The 14,542-nt window shown below is 30.7% G+C and overlaps 1 protein-coding gene across 2 annotated transcripts; it reads right to left on the bottom strand.

The window, feature by feature from the left end:
* Window positions 1–1,023: 1,023 nt before the first annotated feature.
* On the bottom strand, window positions 1,024–4,027 carry LOC132287018 (cytokinin riboside 5'-monophosphate phosphoribohydrolase LOG8). Of its 2 annotated transcripts, none has more exons than XM_059789479.1 (7): window positions 3,625–4,027; window positions 2,944–3,041; window positions 2,758–2,788; window positions 2,170–2,269; window positions 2,004–2,074; window positions 1,759–1,936; window positions 1,024–1,244 (listed from the first exon to the last, which is right to left on the bottom strand). In XM_059789479.1, the coding sequence occupies exons 1-7, from the start codon at window positions 3,733–3,735 to the stop codon at window positions 1,225–1,227; spliced, it is 609 nt and encodes a 202-aa protein (XP_059645462.1). In that variant the 5' UTR covers window positions 3,736–4,027; the 3' UTR covers window positions 1,024–1,224. The 2 variants fall into 2 exon arrangements, with proteins under 2 accessions (XP_059645462.1, XP_059645461.1); XM_059789478.1 differs by having other exon boundaries at window positions 1,793–1,936; window positions 3,625–4,025.
* Between the last annotated feature and the right edge of the window lie 10,515 nt (window positions 4,028–14,542).

The raw sequence follows: 14,542 nt of genomic DNA, 5'->3' as shown, positions 1-14,542 counted from the left end.
GATGTACAGTATACTGTGACCCAAACAAGACAAAGGATAAAAGCTGCCCCCAAGGCATTTGGTCCCCCTAGAGAAATACCCATGTGAATTGCAGATGACATGTTGCAGTTGTTATCCACATATACAAGGCCAAAGCACATCCAATGAGAGCATCACAAAGTGACCTAATTTTTCCAAAAGTGACAGATCAGATGGGCTCCTAAAATTTGGGACAAATGGCTTCCCAGGGGCACCATACCTAAATTAATTCGGGAGAGTCTCTCGACGCAAAATTAGCCTGATGGTATCTCTTCATCTGGAGGTTCGAGTTGCAATAGGGTCAAAGTTTGCGGACGAGTCATCTTACTTACCCAATAAAAACTTGAACAAGTAAATTTGGAACATGATCTAGATTCCAGAGGCTAGAATAAACATCTAAATTTCAAAGTTTTACTAAGAATCTTTCTTCAAGTTGCATCCATGTATTCACAAGCTACTCCAAAATAGATGGACCCCAATAGGACATTATGCTTGGATTATTTAACTCTTAAAAAGCAGGTAATAGGTGATACTAATTCCTAGAGAAGACTTCAGTAAAAAAATAACCTGAGCTTACTGAATCTGTAAAATATGAAGGATCCTAAAGATGTGCAGGATTTTATTAAAAAAAAAATGTTTATTATAACAACAATTTACAACACCATTAAGAAAAATTATTCAATTTTGTTTAGAACCATCCACAAGTTTCATAATGGAGTCCTCTTGAGTTGCTTGTGGTCCACTAACTTCAACACACCTTCTTAACTGTGTTTTTTTCGTATCAATTCAAGTAATTAAGCTATTGTACTGTGGAAGGACCAGAATATTCAGTAATACAACTGTTTATCAGCTCAGTGCATGTCGGAGTATCTTTGCCCTTATTGTAAGTGGCAATAGCCTGAGATGACTACACAACAGTGTATTAACTGACCAACCCTTTGGAATCCAAAGGCTGGTTGTCTAAAATTCGAGGATGATTCTTCTAAAAACTCAAACCACAGAGGATGAGAAAAAATATAAACAGCAATGCACAATATGCGGCCCCATTTGAGCGGATTCTCATACAAAATTCAAACAATGATGATGAATCACATCAGGAATCAATTGTCGGAGACCTACCACAAACAACAAATTTATTGTGAGTTCGGTCCACTTGGATAATTACTCAGTTGCTCCATATTCCAGCTTTCATGGGGAGCAACTTGGTCATGGGAAGGAGTATATTGCTGCAATGTTAAAAAACAGAATTAGATTTTTTTTTTTTTTTTAAAAAAAAAAAAAAATGCTCTCTTTGGAATATCATTTATCCAGCAGTAGAATCGAAAAAATAAATCTGTTAAGATCTGTCAAATGGTAATCTTCTAAAGCCAGAAGGTTTTGCAAGCTCACCAATGAGCATTAACCCATATGGTAAGATCTCTCTTCCCCGAAGGGGAGGTTAAGAGTTCGAGCCCTGCTAGGGCAATATTTTGGGGGTGAACAAGCTGGTTAAATCATTTGACTGGCAATTAGACATTTCCTTGATAATATCTTCAGAATATTCTAAAATTAAATGGAAATTTATTCAAAAAATCAGGGGAAGTTATCACCACAATTTTGGTCCAGAGGGGAGAAAGGTACATGCATGAAAGTAGATATTGTGGATTACAACAAAAACTATAATTTCCATGTGCTCTTCTGAAATCTGTCATATTTTCTCAGAAAAACTAAACTGAAGTAAAAAGATAAAAATAACAATACCAATAACAATAGTACAGTTAGGCTGGGTCTCTACCTCCATCTTCATTAAAAGCTCCTTGACAGTTGGAGCAGAGATAATTATGTCGCGAGCACATGGCTTTATGAAACCTTCTTTAACACCATTGTCGAATAATGCGAGCAGAAAGTTGTAGTATCCATCAACATTTAGCAGACCAACCTGCACACGAGTTACACTGTTATATCACCTCAGCTTTGATCTTGCAGAACAAAAATTGATTACTCACTGGTTTTTTATGAATTCCGAGTTGTGACCATGTTATCATCTCCAATAGCTCTTCCATGGTTCCATATCCTCCTAAAATAAATCAAATGTCAAACATGCTACTGGATAATAGTATATAGAAGATATGTACACTTCTGTCTTAAAGGAAAAGGAATTTCAATAATTACCAGGAAGAGCAATAAAAGCATCAGCCTCTCTAGCCATTTCAGCTTTTCGCTCATGCATGTCTGAAACAATTTTTAATTCTCCAACAGTCTCACCTGATATCTGTAGAAGTTCCCACGTTAACGACTAATTAATGTTCAATTGATACTGTTTTTCCAATGACCAACAAGATTGAAGTATTCTTTTTCATAGAGAAGTAAAACCAACATTATAAACTACACCGCAATCTTTTCTCCAAAACAACCCATGTAATAACTAGAATTTAGATGCAAAACAGACCAAGAGAACCTAATTAACTGTGACATATGTACTTTGAAAATATAAGCTCGTTTAAATATAAACAAAGAAATCTTATAAGAAGAAGCAAAAAAAAAAAACAAACAAAAGGAGGCAATTCAAGAGCAGGGGCAGGAATCAGATTACCTCAAACATGAGCAGTTTCACTTGTCAGTTTATCAGTCCTAAAGATATTGGTGATTTTAAGAATATTTATCTTAATTTAATTTTTTACTTCTTAAAAAGGTGTTTTCTCTATAAATATGAATAATGAACAAAATTGTTACACAGATTAAAACTTAAGAGCAGTATACCTCTAGAGGCATAAGAGCTTTTGGAATAACCCTGCATGTGAAAAAAGCAATCTAAAATTGAGTAAAGTGCCATTTTGATCAAGAAAAGCCTAGGTTACACAGATGAACACGATTATCTTAATGAAATTAAAATAAAATAAAATAAAATAAGGAAAAAATATTGTCCTGGGCATATCTCTCAGTTACCCAAGAACATGGCAACCTCCATCATAGACTCTCTGCGAAATCGAACCCATCAACCCAACACTTCCTCCACCATACACCAAGTCCATCTTCCTCTTCACCTGCAATGAACATCCGTAAAATCAAACAACAACACTCACAAAAAAATTCTGAAAAATAAGGATAAACAAAAGCAGTTCCATTATCAAAATGAAGCAACCACCTATTCACAAATCAAAATATAATCCTTAAAAGTCATGTTCTCAATCCAAAAACCAAAACCCATGAACATTAACACTGTCAAATAACTGAAAATAGTTCAATACAATCAAGACTTTAGCATATTCCATTATCAAAGTGAAACAATCACCTATTTACAACTCGAAATATAACCCCTAAAAGTCATGTTCTCAAACCAAAAACCAAAAACCAAAACCCAAGAACATTATCACTGTCAAATAAATGAAAATAGTTCAATACAATCAAATCAATAACATATCAAACACAGAACAGTTCATGTATTGGGAACACAGACCAAAAACCCAACAGTCCAATCATCAAACAGATGAGTCCCAGTCCAATACATCACACACCCAGTTTCCAAAGTCAACTAAAACTATATGTTTTGTGACCATAAACAGAAATAGGTCTCAGAAACAAAAGAAAAAATGGATAAAAGATGGGTGTATTTGAACAAAAACCAACCAGTTCATTCCCCAAATCAATAGCAGCATCGCTGAAGACTTTTCTGTGCCCAGGATTGCTTCCGCAGAATACACAGACCCTCTTGAATTTGCAACTAGTATTGTCTTCCATTCCTAGATTTCTTAGTGTTCTTCAATTCAATCTCAAACTATTGAAATCAATCAAAACCTTATACAATATCTCCGTTTTTAATACTTATATGTATATTTGTATATAAAAATCAAATATTAATATGGGATTTATAAAAGTTGTTGAAATATAGAATAATAATAATAATATAAAAAAAAAACAATCTGGGTGTTTCTTGAATTGATGATTTAAAGCGATTCGAATCGAGAAATGAGACAGACTCCACCAATATACATATATACATAAAATATGTATTTGATAAAGATAACACAAGCAGCCCACAGGCTCATTTCCCTTTCTAATCCAACGTCCGTTTGTCGGTTCCAATACTATTTTATTAATTATTAAATGATATAAAAAAATATCTAATTATTAAAGATAAATAAAAAATAAGAAAATTATTTATAAATTTTAAGTCAATCAATATTTTTTTTCACAGTTAATTAAAATAAGCAATGCTACTCGTTCAACCTAAGCATGGACCATATCTCATCAACCTCTTTGTCATGTATTTTCTATTTTAACTAATGCTTTCTTTATTGGTACATTTTATACTATAAATTGTACATATTTGTATCTTCTTGGTGTATTTTCTCTATCTAACGTTTGATTCATGTTATCTATTTTAACATTTTTATTTCAATACGTAAATTTGTAAAAAAATTTTATTTTTAAATAAACTTTAAAAAATAAATAAATTATGTGCATTGATTGACACAATTAATGTATAAACTTTTGAACTTGTCTATTAGTTAAAAAGGAAAATAAGGATCGATTTTTATTATTAAGCCATCTTTGTTGGACTCTATCTCAATTAATGATGGAGAATGATTGAGATAAACACGTAAAAATATAAATTTTTTTTTTTTTAAATATTGACAAAAATTCTTGTAACTCTTGTTAAACTCTATTTGTCACTCAAAATTCTATTGCACTATATGTATTGGAGTCCCGTAAAAAAGCTGATAAGTTTTTTTATTATATTATTTTTTGTCCCTTAATAAAATTCGTAAACAAGGAGTTGGAGAAGGGTCAACCCAATAGAAACAGGAATCATGAGGACCCACTGCCACAAAGACATATAAGAATAAAAAAATAATAGATAACTTTATTTAAGTAGAGAGTATTATCAAATTTTAACAATTGAAATGAGTGGAGTATTTAATTGTCCAACTATGGATTGAGGACCAAAGTCCCACTTCAGCTATCATTTGGTTGAGGAGCGTTATGCCCTTCATTTGGTTGGCTTTTTTCGGATTTCTAATCATTTCCCTCAGGTATAATGTCACATGTCTTAAAAGCTTCCATTAATTCCCTTTTGAATTTTGATACCTTTCAAGATAGTCAATCTCTTTTTCTTTTTTCTTTTTTTAAGTTGATTCCCATAAACATACTTTTTAAGGACTTGTTTATATTTAAGAATGATTCGAATTTTAAATCTGATACTCTCTGAAACACTCAAACCAAATTCTTATTTACTTAAACTAACCCTTCATGATTAAGATGCAACCAATCTCATTATTCTCTCATTCTTAAAATAATTAAGTTTGAAATTATGAACAAATTCAATTGTTTTGGACATGAAGAGTGCTAAAGAGAGTATTTGACATGAAGAGTGCTAAAAAGAGTAGCAAGCTATCAATTATTTACAGTGTTGCGTGATTGGTCATTTCTTTCTTTTTCCTTTTTTGGCTGGTTATTATAGAGTTATTTATACTATTTTTTTTTAATAAAAAAATTTACAACTAGTGTCATTGTGAAAATGAGAGTATATTGTCTCACTTTGTAATGGCATCAAGTTGTACCTTTTTTTTTTGAGAGTATATTGTCTCACTTTGTAATGGCATCAAGTTGTACCTTTCTTTTTTTTTCTTTCAAAAATCAATAGGAAACCAAAAAAACGACGAAGATAAAAAGAAGTGACCAATAAGAGGACTGTGAATGGGGACTGTCCTTAACAACACCACTCAGACAAAATGTCAAACACTAGAAAGAAAGATTCAAGCAAATCCGGATCAACTCCTCCCTTTGAAGCTTGGAGAAGACAAAATTATATCGTTAAACCCATACACTCACGTATCCTTATTCGCACTTGAACCCACTGAGCTACAAACCTACAATCCTTTGGTTATTCCCATAATAAAATTTTACTACAATAAAAAAAATAATAATAATAATACTTATACGGAATACTAAGACTCAAAATTTAAGCCGATGGTAATGTGTCACTATATCTTTACTATACTTAGAAAGATAAAATTTTAAAAATAAAACTATCCTTATAGAATTTCAATTACTAAAGAATCTTAATTACTAATAATATCTTTCATCATGCATCCCTATCCTATAGTCAAACCATTCTTTATTTTCTTCTCTTATCTTTTTTTCTATCATTGATTCCCGATACACAAATATATCACTTTACAGAACTTGGTAAGGAGGGTTTTCGATTGACGAGCTAATTCAGTTTATTATTGATTTTTTGCATAAGAGTGTTGATAAGGGCAGAGCCAGGTTTTCAAGAGGTGTAGTATACTTTATTAAAAAAAAAAAAAAAAATCAAATACCCCATGCTTTTCATTAATTTAATTAGCCTTAGTCTCTTTAACGATGTACCATAGCCTTAATAAAAACAGTGACAAGCATAAATTAATTTCAAAATAAATGTATTGAAACTAACAATGCAACTGGACACAAATCCAAAATATAGAAGTGTATCTTTCAAAAAAAAAAAAAAAATGTTTATGAAGAATAAAGAAAAAAACAAAGAAAAAAGAAAGAACTTTGAAAGGAAAACAAAATTAGGATTTAACTGAAAAAGTGAATATAACATTTTTTCTAATAAGGAATCAAAAGAATTTAAAATTTACAACAAAAATTTATCATATATTTTTAGAAATTTAAAATTTTAGGGAGGACATTTTCTAACATTTCTATAAAATTTCTTACATATATATAGTAAAATACATATTTTGTATATATGGCGTTATTATTATTATTTTTTTATGTTTTGCGAAATTTTGTATATTCTTTTACATCCATCTATATAATTTTGCATATTCTTAAACATCTATATATAAATAAATAAATAAATATATATATAAAGAAGAGAGAGAGTGTTTTGATAAAAATTTAAAAACCAATTTAAGGGATTGAATTGGACATCTTTCCTTATGCGCCCTTGAATCCGCTGGGCTACAAGCCTACAATCCTTTAGTTATCCCTATAATAAAATTTTACCATAATAAGTATAATATTTGCCTACTCACGGGTGAATAAGAAATTTATACTCACCATATATGAAGCGCAATGCTAAATTGACAAGTATACTTACATTTAAAATAATTAAAAGTAAATAATTACATTTAAAATAATTAAAAATTAATAATTTGATAGTTATCCAGTTAAACTCAAATGAATCCTAATAAAATTATAATTCTCCCTCCTCTCCCTTTTTATCACGCTTAATCTTATCCATTCTATCCTTCTCTCCCTCTCCCATATTTTTAGAGAGAGAAATTCGTGTCTCCGAAGAATAGGTATCAGAGCTATGGCTAAGGCTTAGGTTTTTCTTATAGAAATCAGAATGAAAGAATTAAATATATTATATATATATATATCTAGAGACAGACTTTAATATAGTTCAAAAACCACAGATCGGACAGATTAACAAAGAATTTGCAGAGAAAGCACGACAAAAAATCTTTATTTTTTTTTATTTTGAGGACATATAAGAATTTGATCCTGTATGGTGTACATGTGTATTGCACCGATCGAAATAAAGATTTTTTGTCGTGCTATATATATATATTTTTTTTAATTTTGAGGACATATAAGAATTTGATCCTGTATGGTGTACATGTGTATTGCACCGATCGAAATAAAGATTTTTTGTCGTGCTATATATATATATATTTTTAAATTTTGAGGACATATAAGAATTTGATCCTGTATGGTGTACATGTGTATTGCACCGATCGAAATAAAGATTTTTTGTCGTGCTTTCTTGAATTTGATCCTGTATGGTGTACATGTGTATTGCACCGATCGAAATAAATATTTTTTGTCGTGCTTTCTCTGCAAATTATTTGTTAATCTGTCCGATCTGTGATTTTTGAACTATATTAAAGTCTGTCTCTAGATCCTATGAATAGGCCTTGAAAATAGCTTCATATATAACATTGGCAAAGTAGTCATCCTCCTATTATAGAGAAACAGTTAATTTATCAAGACTCCGTAGGAGTGTCTTTTACCTTTTTCCTACAGATGTGATATATTTGATGACCTTTTTTTCTTTTTCTTTTTCTTTCTTTTTTTTTTTTTTTTTTTTTTTTTTTTTTTTTTTTTTCGTCCTTGTTGCGAAAGAAGTTTCAATTCAGTCTTTCTATGTTTAATGGTGCATACCCAGATCAATTTGTTCGGATTCTTTGAGTTTAACCTGATAAATATCAAATTATTTATTTTTAATTATTTTAAATGTTAGTACACTTATAAGTTTAGTATAAATTTTTTACTCACCGGTGAGTGAGTAAATATTATCCTAAAATAAATTGATAAAGAGACATACAAAGAACCAGAGAGGATTCAAGTTTCAATTTGGTAATAACTTAATGCACTTCAAACCCTTCTCACAAAGAGCGTGGGGTGGTTCTAATGTTGGAAACATTTTTTTAAAAATGATTGTAATGTGATTATTGATACTTGATGAATTAGGTTGTATTTTCCACATAGAGCGTGGGGTGGTTCTAATGTTGGAAACATTTTTTAAAAAATGATTGCAATGTGATTATTGATACTTGATGAATTGTGTTGTACTTTCTAATTTAGTGGTCGGAATATGATTGAATGCAGTTGAATTGTAATTTTCTAACTTATTTGGTGTGATTTATTTGTAACCATTGATATTAAGTTTACAAAGAAGAAAAATTAGGTATGTTTATTTAGCACTATCGAAGGACAACTGTCGGATGAGGTAAATCACTCTAAAATTACTCTAATATTTTGCAGGAACTCACAAAAAATTATATAAATATTCTAAAAGTATTATGTGATTTAAGCATCAATCAGACTAAATTCTTATTTAAATATTATAATATTCTTAATTTCTGCGCCAACATTTGATGCACCATATTGTCGTTCAACTTGTTCAATTTAGTAGATTTCTATATTCATTGATGTTGTTTTTAACATTTTGACACAAACCTATGAAATGATTTTCGATAAGATCATGTGAAGTTAGATAGTCACATCCACTTTTACACGTTTACACTCTTTTATTTTTTTTTAATAAAAATGATATAATTACTCCTCAGAATATGAAGTGTAAGAATATTTTTTAAATAATTGCAAAATGTGAGATTGCTTTCTAATGACAAAATTAAATGTGAGTGAAATATAATATTACAAAAATGGAGTTCTAAAATTATAGTGGGTGTATAATGTAAGGTGGGTTGCCAGTGGATTGGGCTTGAAATCCATAAAACATCCCCACTAAGTGGATCTTTTAACCCAGCCCAATTTTTCAGAAAGGTTTCTCAAACCCAGGCCCAACGAGGTTTGGACAGTCCTAAAAAGGCAACTAACATAACGGTCAACGTATAAGCTTTTTACCAAAAATAGTACTCCTAACACTATGGCTCTTTAGCCTCTGCTTAAAGCATTTCATTCCTCAACTGAAGCAATCTTTTCCGGTTGCTGAATGAATCCAAAGAAAACCAGATACAATCACTTCATTTTGAATCTACACTTTTTTTTTTTTTTTTTCTTTCAAAACAAACACCATAACAAAATTTGAATACCACTTTAGATTTTCAAATTGTGAGTTAAAAGAAAGAAAAAAGAAAAAAAAAGAGAAAAAGGGGGAGAGTGTGAGTGAAAATTTTCACATTTCTCAGTAGTCTCTCAGTCATGGTAAGGAATTTTCTTATAGACGAAAACCCATCAATCCAACCAATATTGTCATTGTCACTATTTGTTGCCTGCATTGCTGCTTCAATAGCTATTGTTTCATTTTTATGTGGTGGTTTATCGCGGAAAAAATCACATTCTCAATCAAGTTTGCAAAAGAAAGCAACGGAAAATTTAGATGTAGTTATTTCAACATCGAGAAGTGAGGCAACAACAACAACAGCAACAACGACAACGACAACGACAACGACGACAACAACACCTACGGGGACACCACATGCAATACCAATAATATTAGAGGATACAATATTGGATGGATCACATCAACAAAATGAGGCATTGCCGCCACCACATGTGATAAATGGTTCGGTTTCAAACCATGTCCGATCAAAATCAGCAGTGCCACAAGTACAAGAGCCACACAAACAAGGGAAATTATTGTCGAGTTTGAGCATGGGAATCAAAGAAGGTAGGAAGGAGAAAAAAATGAAACCTGAGGATTCCATATGGAAGAAAACAATTATTCTAGGAGAAAAATGTAGAGTCCCCGATGAAGATGATGACCCGATCATTTACGACGAAAAGGGAAATAGGATCTCAACTTATCACCGGAAAACACCTAGTTTGCTACCGGTTTCAAGGCAATCATCTTATATAGATCAAAATGCTATTCCTTGGACATAGGGTGACAGGAAATGAGGTGAGAACCACATTTGTTCACTGTATATGAATCAATTTTCTAACAAGAGGTACCAACTTTTTTCTCCATAGCATAGTGTATAGGATTTGACCAATTTGTTAGGATTTGTGTCTCAAATTCTATCAATATTTAAGTTTTCTTTCAATTCGTATTTTGTATAGTAATTTTTGATTTGACAAGTCTTGGCCTTAAAAGAATTTCTTGTTTTGGGCTTCAAGGAATTTCTTGTAAGGCAAGTCTTGCCTTCTAAGAAATTTTATTTAAGACTTCATAATTAAAGAGGGAGCTGTTTGGAGAAGGCAGAGAAGAAAAAGAATGGAGGAGTAAATGATCGAGCGACTGAGAAGAGAAGAAAAGAGAGTGGATGAGAGTAAAGAGATGCAAAATGGGTGAGCATTCTCTACGGTTGAGAATTCAGACCAACCACGTAGAATATTACGTGTTGCATGTTGTTCGTGTGAGATATTATTCCACTCTCACAGTTCGATTGTTGTGTGATTGGATCTCCATATTTGTGTTATGATTTGCTTTGGCTATGCTGACCAAAAGGAATTTACAGTAATTCTCAACAAGTGGTATCCAAGCCGACGTTCGTCGTGGGGATTTTGTTAGAGCCAAAAGTTCGTTGTAGAGTGTCTGTCATAGCCAACTACTCGCCTTGATGAAGTTCAACAATTTGGTGATCTTCAGTGTGCACCTTTGAGGTGTGACTGATTGAGTGTGATGATTGATGTGAAGGAATTTGAAGTAAAGGGGAGATGGTTAGAATTTGTGTATCAAATTCTATTAATATGGACCAGCAGTACTAATGCACAAAGTAGTCCTTGTTGCACCCCTTTAAAAAAAAAAAATCGGAAAAAAAAGATAATAATTCTATCAATATTTAAGTTTCTTTTTTGAGTCGTATTTTGTAAGTAATTTCTTGTTTGACAAGTCTTAGCTTTTAAAGAAATTATTGTCTAATTTGGCAAGTTTTGGCCCTTAAGAAAATTCTTGTCTTATTTGGCAAGTCCCGGCCTTCGAAAAATTTCTAGAAAAGCGAGTGAGAAGAGAAAAGTGTGTATGAGATGTAAAATAAATGGGTGGGTATTGTCTATCATTATTAGTAAATAAAAAATAAAAAAAATTCTCTTGAATGTAGGATGAGAGTTTGGCCAAAATCCTATTGTGTTTTTGCATGTTGTTCAATTGCTGTGTGGATTTCATATTTGTGGTGCACAAGCAAATCACATCACAAATAAAAGAGTATAATCATATTCAACACAATTTACACTACCTCGTTCCAAAAAAAAATGTCCTATTTGAAAAATCGTGACTCACAAACAGGGCCAATCTTGAGATTGAAAAAATCTTGAGAGACCCTAAGCGAACTTTAAATGTGAGGCTCTCTATACATAAGTTTCATACAGAAAAATAAATAAATTATAAAAGTGCAAATTTTCATTAAAAGTGCAAAATTTTTTCCTTTTTTCTTTTTTCATACCTAGATTCAAATTTTCTTATAGACATAATTGTCAAAAATCTTAAAATCTTAGAAATCTAAATAATAGGAAACACAACCAACATAAAACTAAATTTTTTTTTTTTTGATAAGTAACATAAAACTAAACTTAATATATATATATATATATATATATATATATATATGATTTATTTATTTATAATTAAGTGTTTTTCTAACTTAAGAGTTGAGTCTGTTGAGGGAGATTGGATTTGGAGGCGAGGTTAAAATGATTTGCTGCATTTGCCCTTTTTTTTTTTTTTTTTTTTTTAAAGGCCCCTTAAATGATTTGTTGCATTTAGTTTCAATTATTTATTTATTTTTTGGTGGCCCATCATTCATGGGCCTATTAATTTTGAGGCCTCTTAATTGATTTGCTACATTTGGTTACAATTTTTTTTTTTTTTTTTTTTTTTTTTTTTTTGTAGCTCATCATTCATGGGCCTATTAATTTTGAGGCCCCTTAAATTCTGAGGCCCTAGGCGATCATCTTGGGTCAGGACCGGCCCTGCTCACAAACAACATATCTTTTTTTTGAGACAGAGTGAGTATTATTTTAAAATAAAAGAAACATAATCTCTAAAATTATAATTTGTAAAAGAATAATATATATATATATATATATATATATATTTAGATCAAATTTATTGACTGTCTCTCTCTCTCTCTATAGAGAGAGAGAGAGAGAGTCAATAAATTTGATCTAAATATATATATAATAAAAGTTCTGAAAATATGTTCCAATTTGACATGTAAATTCAATTTCTCTGCCATGAAAAGGTGGGCACTGGCATTAAAAAAAATCATGGGAAATGCCTTGTAACTATCTCTAATGTTTTTCTAAGTTTAGAAAATTTCAGCATAAATATTTAAATAAGAAATTTTCCCCCAAGTATTCTATAGTAATATTCTCTAAATTATGTAAAATTTAACTTTAACTTCCTAATGAAATTTCAGATAAACATATTTTGGTACTCTAGGAAATGGAATTCAAGTATTTATGAGATGGACGAAATTGATATTCAAGTATGTCGAATTAGGACATATAGATCCTACTTTGTGTGCATTGTATGTGTGGTTGGGTGATACTTGGTGGCCAAGTGCCATTACTAAATAATTCTAAAGGAACGAAATATTATTTTTTTAAAAAAATCAGTTTGAATTTGGGATTCCTATACAATTTTTTGCAACTTAATGATAAATTATTTTATAAATTTATCGTCAAATATCATAATGACAGAATAAGTTTCTGGGCAATTATGGTCCAAAGCTTTCCAGTTCAGTGGAAATTAGTCCTTAGGAGCTACCAAAGAAAAAATAATTATGCTTACCGCAAAATAATAATTATAATAATAAAATATTATTATTATATTGAAATGTGGTAATGTACTAGGTGTATTATTGAGGACGTGTTTATAATAAATATTTGATTTATCTAAAAATAATTTGAGATTATGATTCGTTCTATGTTATTTATTTATTTGTGTCGATTCATCAATGGAAAATGGTTTTGATTAGATGTTCACCTTTTATTTTTTTGTCATTACATATCATTGTTATATTACTCTTTTCATTCCAAAATAAGTTTCACATTTTCATTTTTATTCATGTCAAAATAAGTGTCCCTTTTGAAAAGACAATATATTATTTTGAGTAGTATTATTAATTTAACATTCTTGCATTAAAACTATAAAAACTAAACTATCACATCACTATAGAGTCAGTTGGAGTAAATTTGATAATTTATTTCCAACTAATATAATAAAAAAATTAAAAATATTTTCTTAAAAAATTAAATTTCCCAAAAAAAAAAAAAAAAAAAAAAAAAAAAACCTTATTTTGAAATGGAGAAAGTATATAACTATACCAACTGACATATAAATTACTCCATCTATAATTATTGCAATTAGATAAATATTTATAGATGTAATGATGTAGTATAACTACATCCATAAATATTGCAATTAGATAAATATTTATAGATGTAATGATGTAGTATAACTACATCCATAAATATTGCAATTAGATAAATATTGATGTACAACCCTTATTCAAGAAAGAAACATCAGCTTCACATAAAACTGGACACTTTTTTTGGCGACATTACACAAAAAATACTTCCCTCATTAGAAAATAATATTGGGCGAAACCCCATTTTTTATCTGCGTTTTGCACTAAATCTTCATTTTCTGCTCTTTTTTTTGGCCAAAAATCCCCCTTTAACCATTCGATTGGGGTGATTTAACTGACAAAAGTTAGCTAAAAGGCATCTATTTGGACATTGAGTTTTTTCATGTATTTTTGAAGCAAAAATAACCTTGTACCTATTTTAATATACCTCATATATATAACTACTCCATTATCACTTTTAGCCGCATATTCTCCACCATTGTAGCAGCACGTACTCTTCTTCTTGCTGAAAATAATGTTCTTTTGGATACTGATGCTGCCATCAAGAAAGAAATTGTGAATCACTTTCATTCCACTTTAAGGATGAACCATCACCCCTGCCCAGGTATAGATCTCTTAACACCTCTCATCCAACCTACATTGCCTCCGCATTTCTTCCAATCACTATGTTCCATCCCAACTGAAGATGAGGTTCAACACTGCATGCTTTCACTCAACAGTGACAAAGCCCCAGGCCTAATGGTTTTAATGCCTTATTTTTTAAAAAGGCA

Source organism: Cornus florida, unplaced genomic scaffold (assembly GCF_030987335.1).
Source record: "Cornus florida cultivar Cherokee Brave unplaced genomic scaffold, ASM3098733v1 CherokeeBrave_3.0.0_Hap2_Chr11, whole genome shotgun sequence".
NCBI classification, from domain to species: Eukaryota; Viridiplantae; Streptophyta; class Magnoliopsida; order Cornales; family Cornaceae; genus Cornus; species Cornus florida.
The sequence above is the reverse complement of the archived record's forward strand: the minus strand, read 5'-3'. Positions and strand labels throughout refer to the sequence as shown.

Excerpts from the sequence above, each read along its gene's own strand:
- LOC132287018 (XM_059789478.1), bottom strand. The coding sequence starts at position 3,735 with ATGGAAGACAATACTAGTTGCAAATTCAAGAGGGTCTGTGTATTCTGC. Across the intron at positions 3,042-3,624 it reads TTGATTTGGGGAATGAACTG|GTGAAGAGGAAGATGGACTT; the intron begins GTTGGTTTTTGT and ends TGTTCATTGCAG. Across the intron at positions 2,789-2,943 it reads GGAGGTTGCCATGTTCTTGG|GGTTATTCCAAAAGCTCTTA; the intron begins GTAACTGAGAGA and ends TTTCACATGCAG.